The sequence below is a fragment of the Calonectris borealis genome, chromosome 2 (genome assembly GCF_964195595.1).
Source record: "Calonectris borealis chromosome 2, bCalBor7.hap1.2, whole genome shotgun sequence".
Lineage (NCBI taxonomy): Eukaryota > Metazoa > Chordata > Aves > Procellariiformes > Procellariidae > Calonectris > Calonectris borealis.
In genome coordinates, this window is record NC_134313.1 from 70,078,799 (window position 1) to 70,091,437 (window position 12,639).

The following is a 12,639-nucleotide window of genomic DNA, read 5'->3' on the forward strand; positions in this document are numbered from 1 at the left end:
AGTATTATGGATTTGCTTCTTTTTCCTTCTCCAGAAGTTTGTTTATGCTAACAGAAATGCATTAAATCTGTTCCTGACATCAGGCAGTTTGGTTTGGATATTGTGTTAGATATTTGAACATCAATAAGTCATTTCAGAGATTGAGACCTTATTCTGTGTGTGATTGTTTGGGGACACTTTTCAAGGTGTTTGTGCTTTATGATGCAGACCAATGTTGGGAGGTGCTTAACAACAGGTGCTTAAGAAGAGCTGCATCTGGATTTTTCAGCTTTGGAGTACTTGCTATGAAATCTAAGGATGTGGCTAGCCCTAGAAAGAACCTTTTCCAGGTGCTACCACCCATCCAGCCATAATGGCAGAAAGCCTGTAGGGTAGGGTGGTCCGCTCCAAGCTCTCTGCCGCTTGTGATACCCAGATAGGCTTATTTAAATCTTATCTAATTATGTTTCTATTACACTACCACGTGGACATGTCCACAATCCCCCAAATTGTTAATTTTTATTTAAATTTGGTGTCATTCCTGCAGATCAAGCTTCCCTTGTACTTTAAGAAGCAAGGAGAAAAATCTGACATTTCTTTCTGCTTCAGAGAAGGTGTTAGCTTAGTCAGATGTTGACTCATAGGTTAAGTTGGAGCTAGGGCTTTCATACAGCCGCGCTACCAGCCAGAACCAGCTGACTGTAGACATTTGCTCATGACCAGTCTCTGAGGAATAGACATCAGTTGGTTACAGTACACAGAGAGAATCAGACGTCTGTGGGATTCACTGGTGCAGCGCTTTATACCTCGCCCATGTGCTTGCACATCAGAACGTATCTGCAGGCAGAGTTGGCCTGATGAGTCTTGAAAGTCTTCTGTAGTCATATGACTTAAAGTATTGAAGACGACTGTTTAAGCTAGGAGAGTGGACTTGCGCTAAAGCAGGTGAGTGTTCCTGACACCTCTGCTGAGGGGGAGTTTCCATCAGCAGAAGGGTTGTAACTAATTCGTGGTAAAAAGGATAAGCTTCTACACAAACTTCTGCACTGGCTTTTGATTATGGCTTCAGTCTCCTCCTAGCCCTGGAGTCTTGTATATCCTGGGAGGAAAAAAGATCCTTTCTTTCATATGGAAGGCAGCAGAAAAGGAACTTGTCTTCTGATCCATTGCCATAGATAGGGCGAATTACCTCCCAAAAGAAAGCAACTCTCTTCTCAGGGCTGTTTTCAGTTACAAATTCAAAACTACTTGAAATGGCCTGGGTGTTGCCTGTGTTCTGTCCCTGTCCTTGCTTCAGCTTACTCGGATGGCAGTCCTTCCTTCTGGCATCTCCTCGTAGTCTCCTGCTCCCTGAGGCTGCCTCTCTTCCAGGTTTTTCACATGCCAAGTACGGAGTCTGGTCTTTTTCTAAACTAGTCTTTTGAAATCAGTTTTCCAATGGTTAGCTCATACACAGTTCCTTCTATAAGATCGGTTCCTGAACCAGGAGAAAATGTAGGACCCACAGCTCTCTTTCCCAGTCTTAAAATAAGAGTTTCTCATGTTTTTGGGGGCTTTCCAGCAATTGCTTTTGTTCAGCATTTTCGAATTACTTCCTTTGGAGTCAAGCCATCAACGTTAACCTTTTCTGTATTATCATAAAAACGACAGAATTGGGTTTGGGAAATCTCTCAATGTCCCCTTGTTTTCCTTAAAATCTTTTTACCCCGTTCGTTCTATAGTGTCAGTAATGCTTTGCATGATGGAGGAGGATACATTTTTCTGGCTTGAGTGGAAGGTGTAGAATATGTCACTATTTTTTCCTCATCTTACATAGTGTCAGCAGTTTCCGAGTGCTTTGAAGGCATGTCAAAGGAAACCTCCTTCACTCAAAATATTAAAATTTTAATAATTACAGTTCTTATTATGGGGATGATGATCTGGGAGCTGAAAGATATCTATTAATGCACAAATAGGAAGCTGTGTAGTTAAATCATCGCTATTATTTTTGTGGCCTTCACAAATTAACCTGGCAATACTGAAGAGGAAATAAAAATGGGACATCTTGTAAAATTCCTTTTGAGTCACCTTTCAAAATAATCCTGTACTATTTGAGTGTTTGCTGTTGTACAGAGGATTACACCAGACCACAGAACCATACTGTGGTTTTTTAATTGATGTTTTAGTCTTCCAGGCAGGAAACACAGAAGTTTCCAAATACAATTTCCTGATAGAGAGTGGAAGTTGAAAGGCAAAAGCCTGTACTGGTGCTTTATTATAGTTTGTAGCTTTAACTCTGCACAGAGAACCGTACAGGTGAGTCATTCTTCCCAAACAGAATAAAAAGGTTATCAGTGCTTTCTTTGTTCTTACAAAATGTGTGTCCAAATATGTGTTTTATAGTACCTTTATGTAAATCTTTTAATAGTTTTTGCTATAAAAATTTTACTAGAAATTTTTGCTTTTTTGGTGATTGCTAATAGAAATATTTATATTTCTTCCAGATACAGAAAAGAGGCAACCTGATGTCTTTCATGCTTTGAAATTGGGTAAGTACTGACAGGATCCTTCCACCATGTCTGGTTCTTGTAACTTCAGAGCATGTTTGTTTGTTAACATGGGAAGCGGAGACGTGTTCTGTTTTTACATGCGACTTTGTTTTTTTCCTTATTTTTCTTTTCATTTTAGAAATACATTTATTTCTGTAGTTTATATTTATTTTTCTTCACATTCCAATATGAGAAATTTTTGTGAACTCCTGGTTGTGCCCTTCGTGCCAAAATGGTGTGGTTTAGTAGTTCCAGTTATTCCAAGACCATGCTACCTTTAATATGATTTTTTTTTTTCCTTCCTGATAAACTTTAAGTATGAAAACAGAAGTGCTAATTGGTGCAAAAAATATGCTGGCCTCTGCTCCATATGAGCATTGTAATTGCTTCAAGAAAAGAATAAGTCTCTCAGATCTTGCATGTTCTTTCATGAGCAAACGTGACTTTCATGAGCGCACAACTGGTAAAACTGTTCCATGGCAAACAGAAAGAGCCAGTGCCATCCTGTTGATTTAAGTTTGATCCAAACTCTGATGCATTGCACCCGTAGTGGATGGCAAGCTGCTTTCTGGTTACCTATTTTCCTGGATCTTCCAGCATAGGAAAAAGTGCTGAAATTATGGGTTTGTCTTGAGGCTTGCTGTCTGATGGCTTTAGCATGGGAAACAGGACTATTCACTTTCTGCTGAGGTTCCTGATAATGTCGCAGGTTAGAAAACTCTGCACTGTTTGCAATCTCTTTGACAGGTTAGAGAGATTCAGTACTTGAACCGTTATCTGATTACTGTTCTTAAAATTGGTATTTTGCCATTTAAATATGTTTTCAGCTATATGATAGCACATATAGCCTATTGCCAGCAGTCCTAGCTGTATAGACAGTGAGAAAAAAAACAGTCACTCGGTAGTAAAGAAAAGTTCCTGATGGAAGTATTTAATTTTTTTTTTCAAATACTGTCATTGTCACATGAGATTAAATCTTATGTCCAGTGAAATAATGAGTGGTGTCCCATGAGACCTAAGAGGTTTGTTTCTTCTCCAGTCAACCTGCCCTTACTTGGGACTAAGATGCCCCAGACAATGAGGAAACATTGGTAATACAGCCTTGTGCATGGAGTGGACCTAATAATCCTTACTGGGGCTGTGCTTTCTGTGTCTGTGGCATAGAAAATCTGGTCATAGTGCACTGAAAGCTGTCTCTACCCTTCCTGACCGTGATATGTGCATACACAGTAAGTGAGCTTTAGGGTTGAGCACAACTGCCTGTCATTTCAGCTTTTTTGTCCATGTACCCAATCCTGACTGTAACATAATCATGAAACCTTTGGTGTGGTTCACTTTCTTGCTTTCAACAGGGAGCTGCAACCTGAAGAGAGCTCTGAGTTAGCAACTTTCACAGTTTCTGATGGATTTTTAAATCTTTTATTATTATTATTATTTGTAAATAAGTGATTTTTGTGAAGGAAAATACCATTTTTTCTCAACCTCTGTCCAAATGGATTTCAGCAATGCATCTTTAAATTGACAATTATCTTCCAAGTTTTATTGTCGCTGCATTCCTATTTGAAAAGTTAGAGCTGTGTTTTAAATGGTCGAGCCTGGCCTTAGTGTTCAGATCTCATCCAGGGTTTGGTAGAACAGTTTAACAGTTGTTTTTCAGTTAATCATCGTAAGTCACCATCTAGGGAACTTTATGGCTTTTCAGGCTGCCAGAACTGTAAATGGGCAGACGTAATAGTGGAGAATAAAGAGGTGATAGGTAGCAGTACCAGGAGCTTCCTCTTAAATGTTGACTCTTCACGTGTAAGCTACCAAAACCTCTTCCTAGAGAGGCTTCAGGTCTGTTAGATTTTAGAGAGTTCAGCTGCCCTTCTTGTACCGCCGTGACTTTTAGCTTGAGATTTTTAAACGTTAGTGCTGGGTCAGAAGGAGTCTCAGCAAGGGAGCCAAATGAATACTGGTCAGCATACTCCTTTTGTTTTTTTTCTGAAATACTTGGCTATGGATGGCAACACTGTTAAAAAAACCAACTTGCTAGGTTAAGAAGTGTCCAGGCCAGAGTTCAAAGTCAATTATGGAGTCTCTGTAGGTTCCAGGGTTTCTGTTTAACAAAGGCTGTGACGTGGGTCTGTGTTAAAAAAGCCACTTGCTGTCTTTTACTAAATTGGAACATAAAAAAAGTAGTTATGTGCTTTTGTATCTTTCCTGTTCCAAGAAATTAGCTGAGTGGTGTGGGTGGGTGTTTGTTTCAGTGAGTGCATTCAAGTGCCTGCAGGGGTTGTCTGGGATTCTGACTGGCTTTCCAAGGAAAATGTTGATGCCTGTGATTGAGTTGAAGGCAGGTCACGTCGTGAAGCAGTTTACCATTTTAAGGTTTTTTTAAAGGTGAGAATTTTTCCATTTGCGTGGCAGTTGATGATTTGCTGCTTCTTGCCTCTGTTCCTACAGTGTTACATATTCGGTCACAGAGATCTTTTTTTTTCCCCTCTTAGCTTCTTTCTTGCTTTTGCATGCCATATGTCATCAGAAAAGTAAGGGAGCTGGGCGAGCTTAAGCTCTCCGCTTAAGATGACCCTGACTACCCCGTACATTTTTAAAAAGTGCTTGTTCCTACCTTTATTAAGATTTAGGAAAAAACCCCACAACCTGTTCAGAATATGTTCAGTGGCGTATTTTGTACTACTTTTCATAATCTAGACAAGAACTCAGTGACTGCCAGCCTCTTTATGTGGAAACTTGAATGTTAGGTTCACTTCTAAAGAACTAGAAAAATGACAGCAGTAGTGCATTACTCTTGAGCAAGGAGAAAGGAAGTTTTGCATTGGAGATTTCGTTTAAATCTTGGAGGCAGAATTAAAAAAAAAAACAACTTTCTGAATATAAGGAAGTTGAGCACTGGAATAGATTAATTCCTTGGGAGGTTGTGGAATTGTGTCAGTAGAAGTTTTTAGAATCAGTGAAGAGGAACTTATGGGTCAGTGTGACATAGGGCATTGTTCTATCTGCTTAAGGCAAGGAATGGCCTCCACCACCTTTCAGAGTGCCTTTGTACCCACTCTCTTTGATTCTAAAATTGTTACTTTTTGTGATTTCAGCCTATGGAAATGCAACAGAAATCTTTGTCCTGCTGAAGACCAAATCATGGTGTCTCAGCATCATCAGTTTTCCTTGCACAACGTCATCTTAAGACAATTTGATAAAAATATTCCCTACTTGTGTCTTCACATGTGGGATGTACTGCAGTTTATACAGCCTTCATAGCTTAGTTGTTAGTTTCAGAAAATTATTCTTGTAACGAGATTGTATTGTAAGTGTACAGGTAGGGAAAATGAGGGAAAACAGTGCCTCGTGCTTATGCCGCAATTTTATGTAGCCCGGGAAGATGTACTGATCAACTAAAAGACCAAAGATACGAATACAAAGACACAAAGTACAAATATTTAGCTTTAGTGTTGCAGTTACTCTAGGACTTTATTTTTTCTGTTTTAATTCCACTAAATGTAGACCAATGTCAGCAAATCAAAATACTTATGAATTCAGTGGCTAAGCAGTTCTCGGTTGCTCATGTAGATTATGTTTTATCACTGTTTTACAGGAAACTTTCAGCTGGTTAAAGAGATCGTTGATGAAGACCCAAGTCAGGTCAATATTACCAATGTTGACGGCGCGTCTCCATTAATGATTGCGGCTGTAACTGGACAGCTGCCCCTTGTTCAGCTCCTTGTTGAGAAAAATGCTGATATTGACAAACAGGATAATGTTCATGGCTGGACAGCACTAATGCAGGCCACATACCACGGGTAAGATACATGCTGTCATTGGGTCTAGCAGTAAAGAAGTTTCATTCTTCTTATATCCCAATAGAAGAAACCTTTTTGATACTGACTCTGGAAGCAGAGGGGTCTTACAAGAAATTGAGAGACTTGTGGCCTCAGTTTTCCATGACTCTTGCACTGCCCTCAGCTTTTCAGAGCAGACCTGAATGCCGTTTGGATTTCAGAATGAGTGGCGTGTTTGGGAACTTGAATCTTGCACAGTAAGTGCTGGGAACATAGTGCTCCAGGCAGGCACTAGGAGCTTTGATGCAGATTTCAACTTCCATCCTTTGATGTTTTTTAGTGTTTTGTAAGATAGTATCAACCCCTGTAGGGTTGTAGGCCTACATCAAGTTGTGAAACTTCAGGGCAATCACCCTTCTATGTGCCATATTTTCCAGTCTTAAAACCATTCTTATATTCCCCTATTCAGCCTTTAGTTTTCGTGGCGTTTTCTGAAATGCATCCACTGGACAAGTGATTGTTGTTTTCTCTAATGCAGGTAGGCACTTAAGAGTCAGACCCCAGAAATTGGCCTGGTACTTCACATGTGATCTCTGTCATATACCTTGGCATTGTCTGAATATAGGATATTTGGTTTAGGAAGGCGAACTTTTCTCCATTGTTGTAGATGAGGCCCTCAGCAAGGTGAAGATTCACTTCAGTGCCTGGTAATGCTCATATTAATTGTACAAATGCAGATATTCTGCTCCAGCTTTTATTTTTAGTCAGCAGATCTCATTGGACTATGGAAGTGCAACAGAGTGGAAAAATAGGAGGTCAAGTTGTTACTGCTTTGTGAAAATTTTCTGAAGTAGTTCCTGGGACCTACATAAGATGAGATTCTTTGCTCCCTCACCAGCGCAGTACTGATAGTAGCGATAGGCGACTCACAGAAGTGCCTGAAGATCAGTTTTTCTTGTGCGGCCGTTGCACTTAGCAGCAGCCACCCCAACACACAGCTGGATTAGAAGCAGCCCGCAGAAAGTGATGTGCAGGGCTGCTAGCACGTCCCCTTGCCGGTAGTCAGGCACCTCTCTTGTCTGTGGAAGCACAGAGCGCAGCTGAGTGCTGCGTGTGTTCAGATACCACCCTTTCAGTTTCCTGGAGGACTGTGTTACGAAAATTCCCTTCCCTATTATATCCATCAGTCTTTATGGTATGAAATTGTATTAACTTTGTTTATACTCTTAATGTTTGAGGTAGTGGAATTTTACTGGAGACTTCGGTATTGTTCATGCTTAAGTAAAACAAACTAAAAGACACTGGCTCAGTGGAAGGACCAGAAGGACATCCCAGCCCTGGAAATAAGGACTTGGCTTCTTGGCAACTTAGAGCTGACCATGAAGGATAAAAGATAGCCTTAGTCAACCAAGATAACTCCAGCATCGTAGCCCCTCTAACATGTCCTTGAAACCCTCCCAGTGTTGTCTGGCATCATAGATAAGTAACAATAGCAAGACTGACTCCAGGGACATCTGGATCAATAGACGAGCAGCAAGAATGCTGCAGAAGTGCAGTTGCTTGCAAAGTTTTACTATGATTAGTAATCAGTAGTGTGGGTGTTAGTGAGTAGTCAAATTGTGTTGTACCTAAATGCTTGAAGTGCACAAGTGTAAAATCACATTCGGGGTGCCCTGTTGTGGCTGGGACACCTCCTGTGCATGAATAAATACTTACCCTTGTAATTCTATACTTTGCGTCCTAGCCTTTCTCCTTGGTTGGCATGGGCCAGTTGCGAATTTTCCTGACAACCGGAAATCTTTAGCCTCCGCAGAGCCTCACCTTACCCTTTTTCAGCAGCAACAGTGGTGTGGAGGGTCTCTGGTTTGAAGGAGGGAGCAGGCAAGGTCTGTGTGAGCCAGGGGCACTAAAGGATTGTGTGTCTGTGTGCCCTCAAGGTGCAGGACTGGAAAGTAGGATGGGAGGATCACAGTTTTAAGAAAGAGGAGTAATGGGAATATGCAGAGGAGCTGTGGTGGGGATAAGCAGAATTTTTGTTAGAAGAGAGGAGGAACATTCCTGCTCCATTTTAGGTTGATTTTATCTGGAGTGAGTTCAGAAGGGAAAACTTTGTCTGTATGATAAGAAGTAACGCTCTGAAGTGGAGAGGTTGAGATCTGTTTGTCAGCTACAGTATTAGAGTTTGCAGTCACTTATTGCTGCTTAAGAACATTTTTGCTCTGTGTTGCTTATGCATGTCAGAGTTTGTTTTTATACAAGGTCAGTCTCTGCTGAAGAGGGGTTTTGTATTAAATATATTTTCCCTAGCTTTGTTGTCTGTTTGCTTATTCTGTAGGCTGAATTACAGTATTGTTTTTAACTCATGAAGCAAGTCCTGCTTATTTATTCAGGTGTATGAGAGGGGAGAGAGGCTAATGGGAATGGGATGGTGAGTTCTTTTTATGCAGCTAGCTTTTATGAGCTTTTGTTGGAAGGTGTTTGCGTTGGTTATCATTTAATGCTGATTGGTTTTGCATTTTAAACACCTCAAGGAAGTGATAATGTGCCTTCTCAATTATATAATTTGTATCTCTAATTAAGTGAAGTACTGTTTGGAGTTTATAAATTATCTTCAGTCAGCTTGGCTTTTCTGTGTGCAATGCCTTACCTGTTCTGAATATGAAGTTGTGTTGAGCGTATGATGACTACTGGACTGACCTTCGTCTTTCCATCTGCTTTTTTTGCCCGAGGCATTAATGGCCTTTCATTGGGAAGGTGTTTGGCAACAAATTCCAGAATCAGTTCCAAAGGGTCAGCTTAAGAAACTGACTATTCAAGTTAGGATTTTTAGGCTGTCTTTCTGCATGTTGATTATTGTAATTCATAGTGAGTAAACAGTGACTGACAAAGGAATCATGGGAACTTCTGAATAGCCTGTGAACAAATTTTAGACTTGGTTAGCTATAGAAAAGGTAAAACTCTGACCTCTAATTGAGGAGCAAGTGTATAAAAGGATGAAAATGGAGTATTAGGGTTTTCTTTTTTTTTTTTTTTTAACATGAGCAATGCCTTTTTTTCTTCCCTTAAAGAAACAAAGACGTTGTAAAGTATTTGTTAAACCAAGGAGCTGACGTCAATCTTCGTGCAAAAAATGGATACACAGCTTTTGACCTGATAATGCTGCTGAATGATCCAGGTATGGTATTTCAAGGAGCACTGAGGAAATGTACAACATAAACAGATAAACATCCCTTCCAATCTAGAAAATACATTAAAGTTGCTAGGAAGTATCCTCTGACGTCTGGGCTGGACTGGACCAAGAAAGGATACTGCCTGAAAATGGTGGGTTTTGAGTTAATTGGTTGGATGAGTGTATACATTTATGAGATAACAGATTTTGTGCATTCCTCTTGCCTTTGTTTTTGAAGATGCTCCAAAATGTGTTGTTTGTGTCACCAGAGCCAGTTCAGTGGCATTTGACTATGGTGGCCCAGGTATTCTGTAGTGTCATTAGCACAGAGCTATGAACGGGAGCTAGAAATTTCCACTAAGTAAACAGCAGTAAAGGGACAGTACAAAGGGAGTGCAATCAGAACAAAACTAGTGAACTCCTGGCTGAACCTCCCGCTAGATCTGCAAAGGCTGAGAGTAAATGACACTTCAGGGTTCAGGTTGTTTTTATGGGAGTGCTTTAGAAAAAGGCAGCATGTTTTGCGGAGACTTCAATGAAACACATTTAGTTTTTATTGTAGTTTGTTTAGCCTATATAATTTGTTACTGTTAACCTTGCCTGGTACCTGAATTGCTTTATCTGAAGCCAAAAAACACTACTGCTGATGGAATTAATGTTTGTTTTCTCTGTATTTACTCATTATGGTGTTTTTGGTCACTAGCAGATACCTTTCCTTTGTCAACAGTCGATCTCTAATAGCATGAAATTTTAGAAAATAAATACAATGAATTGTTTTATAATTAAATTCTTGTAGGACAGAGTAATTTGTCATGTTACCTGTCTATATATATGTATATATAGGTCAGTTCTGTCTGCCTTTCTGAAAGTCTTTCCTGACTTCTGTATAAAATACAGATTTACGGAGTATTTTTTTGCTTTCCTGTCCTCATCTCATGCTTGTTCTTTTTTCTTCCTCTTCCTTTCTTTTTTTCTTACTTTTTTTGTCTACCTTTTTTCTTACCATGTCTTTTCAGTCCCTTCATTGTCCAGGCTGAACATCTCCTTTTTCTTTGGGATTTAATTTCAAGCTTCTTTTCTGCAACCTACGCTTGAAGAAAGAATATTCATTTTTCTCTACTCTCTTCTGTGTCAGGTGAGAAAAGGGAGCAAATATTGTTCTTAACTTCTACAAAGTGCGAGAGGAGGCAGTTCACTTGGTCACACATGACTGATTCCGACTGAATAGCATGCTTATTTATGTTGATAAATACCTTTAGAGAGGTGATAGTAAGACTGCAGCCTACTGTGTGAGGAGAAGGCATGGGAAACCTAGGTCAAGAAAGAAGGTTTTGGGGATTCATCTGCTTTGTGTTTGAGAGGTACTACTTCAATTACTACTTACATGGGGTTTATAGGGAAAGTGTCAGTGTATCAGTCATAATTTGGGAAAGCAAAACAGACTAAACATTATCTTAATTTGTTTTCTTTTAGACACAGAACTTGTACGGTTACTGGCATCAGCATGCATGCAAGTAGACAAAGACAAAAATAAACTGAACAACAGATCATCTTTGCCTTGTTCCAGAAGTAAGCAATCCTTAAATGTCCCAATGTTGCCAGATGACAAAGGAGGTCTAAAGGTAAATATATTCACTTTTAATAAATAACCAATGCATTGTTTCCTGTGTTGTATGAAGCAGAGAAAGTCATTGCTAAGAAGTACTTTGGAACTAATATGTAACTGGGCTTTTTTTGGGGTGTGTGTTCTGAATTCCTCATTGACAGCACTTCCTGATTTTGTGAAATGTAGCATGTCTTCTGCTTTCTTTTTGTCAGATGGCAAGGCAAGAGTTTGCATCGAAGCATTTCAGTGCCTAGAAACAGATCTCATAATTAAGTAGTGGAAGGTACCATATTCATAAGTTTGGAACTGAATTTCCATTATGATCTTAATTGTAAATCTGCCTTTAAAATCTAAATGTACTCCAGTTTTAGTAGACTGTTTTTATACTCATTGCTAATTATTTTTCTTTTTTTTGAAATCGGAGTGGATGTGTTACGGGGATTTGGCTAGTATCTCCTAACATAGTGAGAAACTGCCTATTTATATGTTTGTTCCATGTAGGAATTGCAGCAGTAGTTCTTTTGTTTTACTTCTATGGTATTTAGACACTCTAGAAGAAGGAGGGATGATGAAGGAAGGAAACTGAAGCTCTGGTAATTTACTTGAAAATACTCCTGGGACTCTGTGCAGGACAGCCCAAGAGACTGAGAGGCTGTATCTCTTGTCTACCTCTAGAACAGAGGATAGGCTTCATTTCAGCCATAAATGGGAACAGGCTATTGGCATTGAAAATTAAGATGATCAGAGCAGAGATTTTAATATGAAGAGTGTGCAGTTCAGGCTTACATGTCCTCTGGCATGCTGTATCCTTAACTCAAAATCGGTGGTAGTCCAATAGGAAACAACGTAGAGTCAGAACAAGGGCATGCCACTTAAACATATTGCAACTTACATTGCCTGTTTGCGAAAAAGAAGGAAAAAGTATTATTTTATTTTGTTGTTGTTGCCATTATTGTTTATTTAGATGAATAATTTTTGATTATGGTGTACCTCAGAATTTCCTTGAGTCCATGATCTCGTATTTTTAGTATAAATATTATCAGGGTCTTGGAAACATACATGGCAATTTCCAGGCTATTGTTTACCTGAATTTTAAAGACCATTTAAAGTTCTACTTTAGCTCAAATCTGTTTTGCAGTTTTAACTATGAAGCAACAAGTGGTTATTTTCATATGTTTATTCTATTATTCGATGTGACACAACTTCAGTATCAATTTAGATGGACCTATTTAAGAATGCAGTTACTTAGATGGGAGGTTGTCAGAACAGCTTTTGCCTTTATGGAATACAGATCAACAACAGGTCGGATTGCAACTCTTGCAGTGTTATGACATAAAGGCTTTAATTAGGGTCATAAAAGATTATGAAGTGAAATTAAGAAACGAGTTGTAAGATTTGTCAGTGATAAAGATGTACACATGAGTACTGACACAAATTTAATATTTTCATGTGTGGAATGTTTAAGTATTTGATCTCAAAACTGCAAAATATTACAGTGTTTACAAGTTAAGTCTTAATCAAGCACTTTTTCAGCAGAAATTGTATACTGTATAGTTCTCTGATATATATAACCTGAAAGCC

General features: G+C 39.2%; 1 protein-coding gene across 9 annotated transcripts in view; it reads left to right on the top strand.

Annotated features, from left to right (window-relative positions):
- ANKS6 (ankyrin repeat and sterile alpha motif domain containing 6) overlaps positions 1–12,639 on the top strand; it is a 44,581-nt gene that overhangs the window by 5,753 nt on the left and 26,189 nt on the right. For all 9 annotated transcript variants that reach the window (XR_012672421.1, XR_012672419.1, XR_012672418.1 and 6 more), the window contains 4 exons: positions 2,463–2,507; positions 6,100–6,304; positions 9,352–9,458; positions 10,926–11,074. Coding sequence is in view for 5 of the 9 variants with exons in the window: in XM_075142308.1 (XP_074998409.1) it covers positions 2,463–2,507; positions 6,100–6,304; positions 9,352–9,458; positions 10,926–11,074 (506 nt within the window). In the remaining 4 variants the exon portion in view is untranslated. The remainder of the gene's footprint in view (positions 1–2,462; positions 2,508–6,099; positions 6,305–9,351; positions 9,459–10,925; positions 11,075–12,639) is intronic.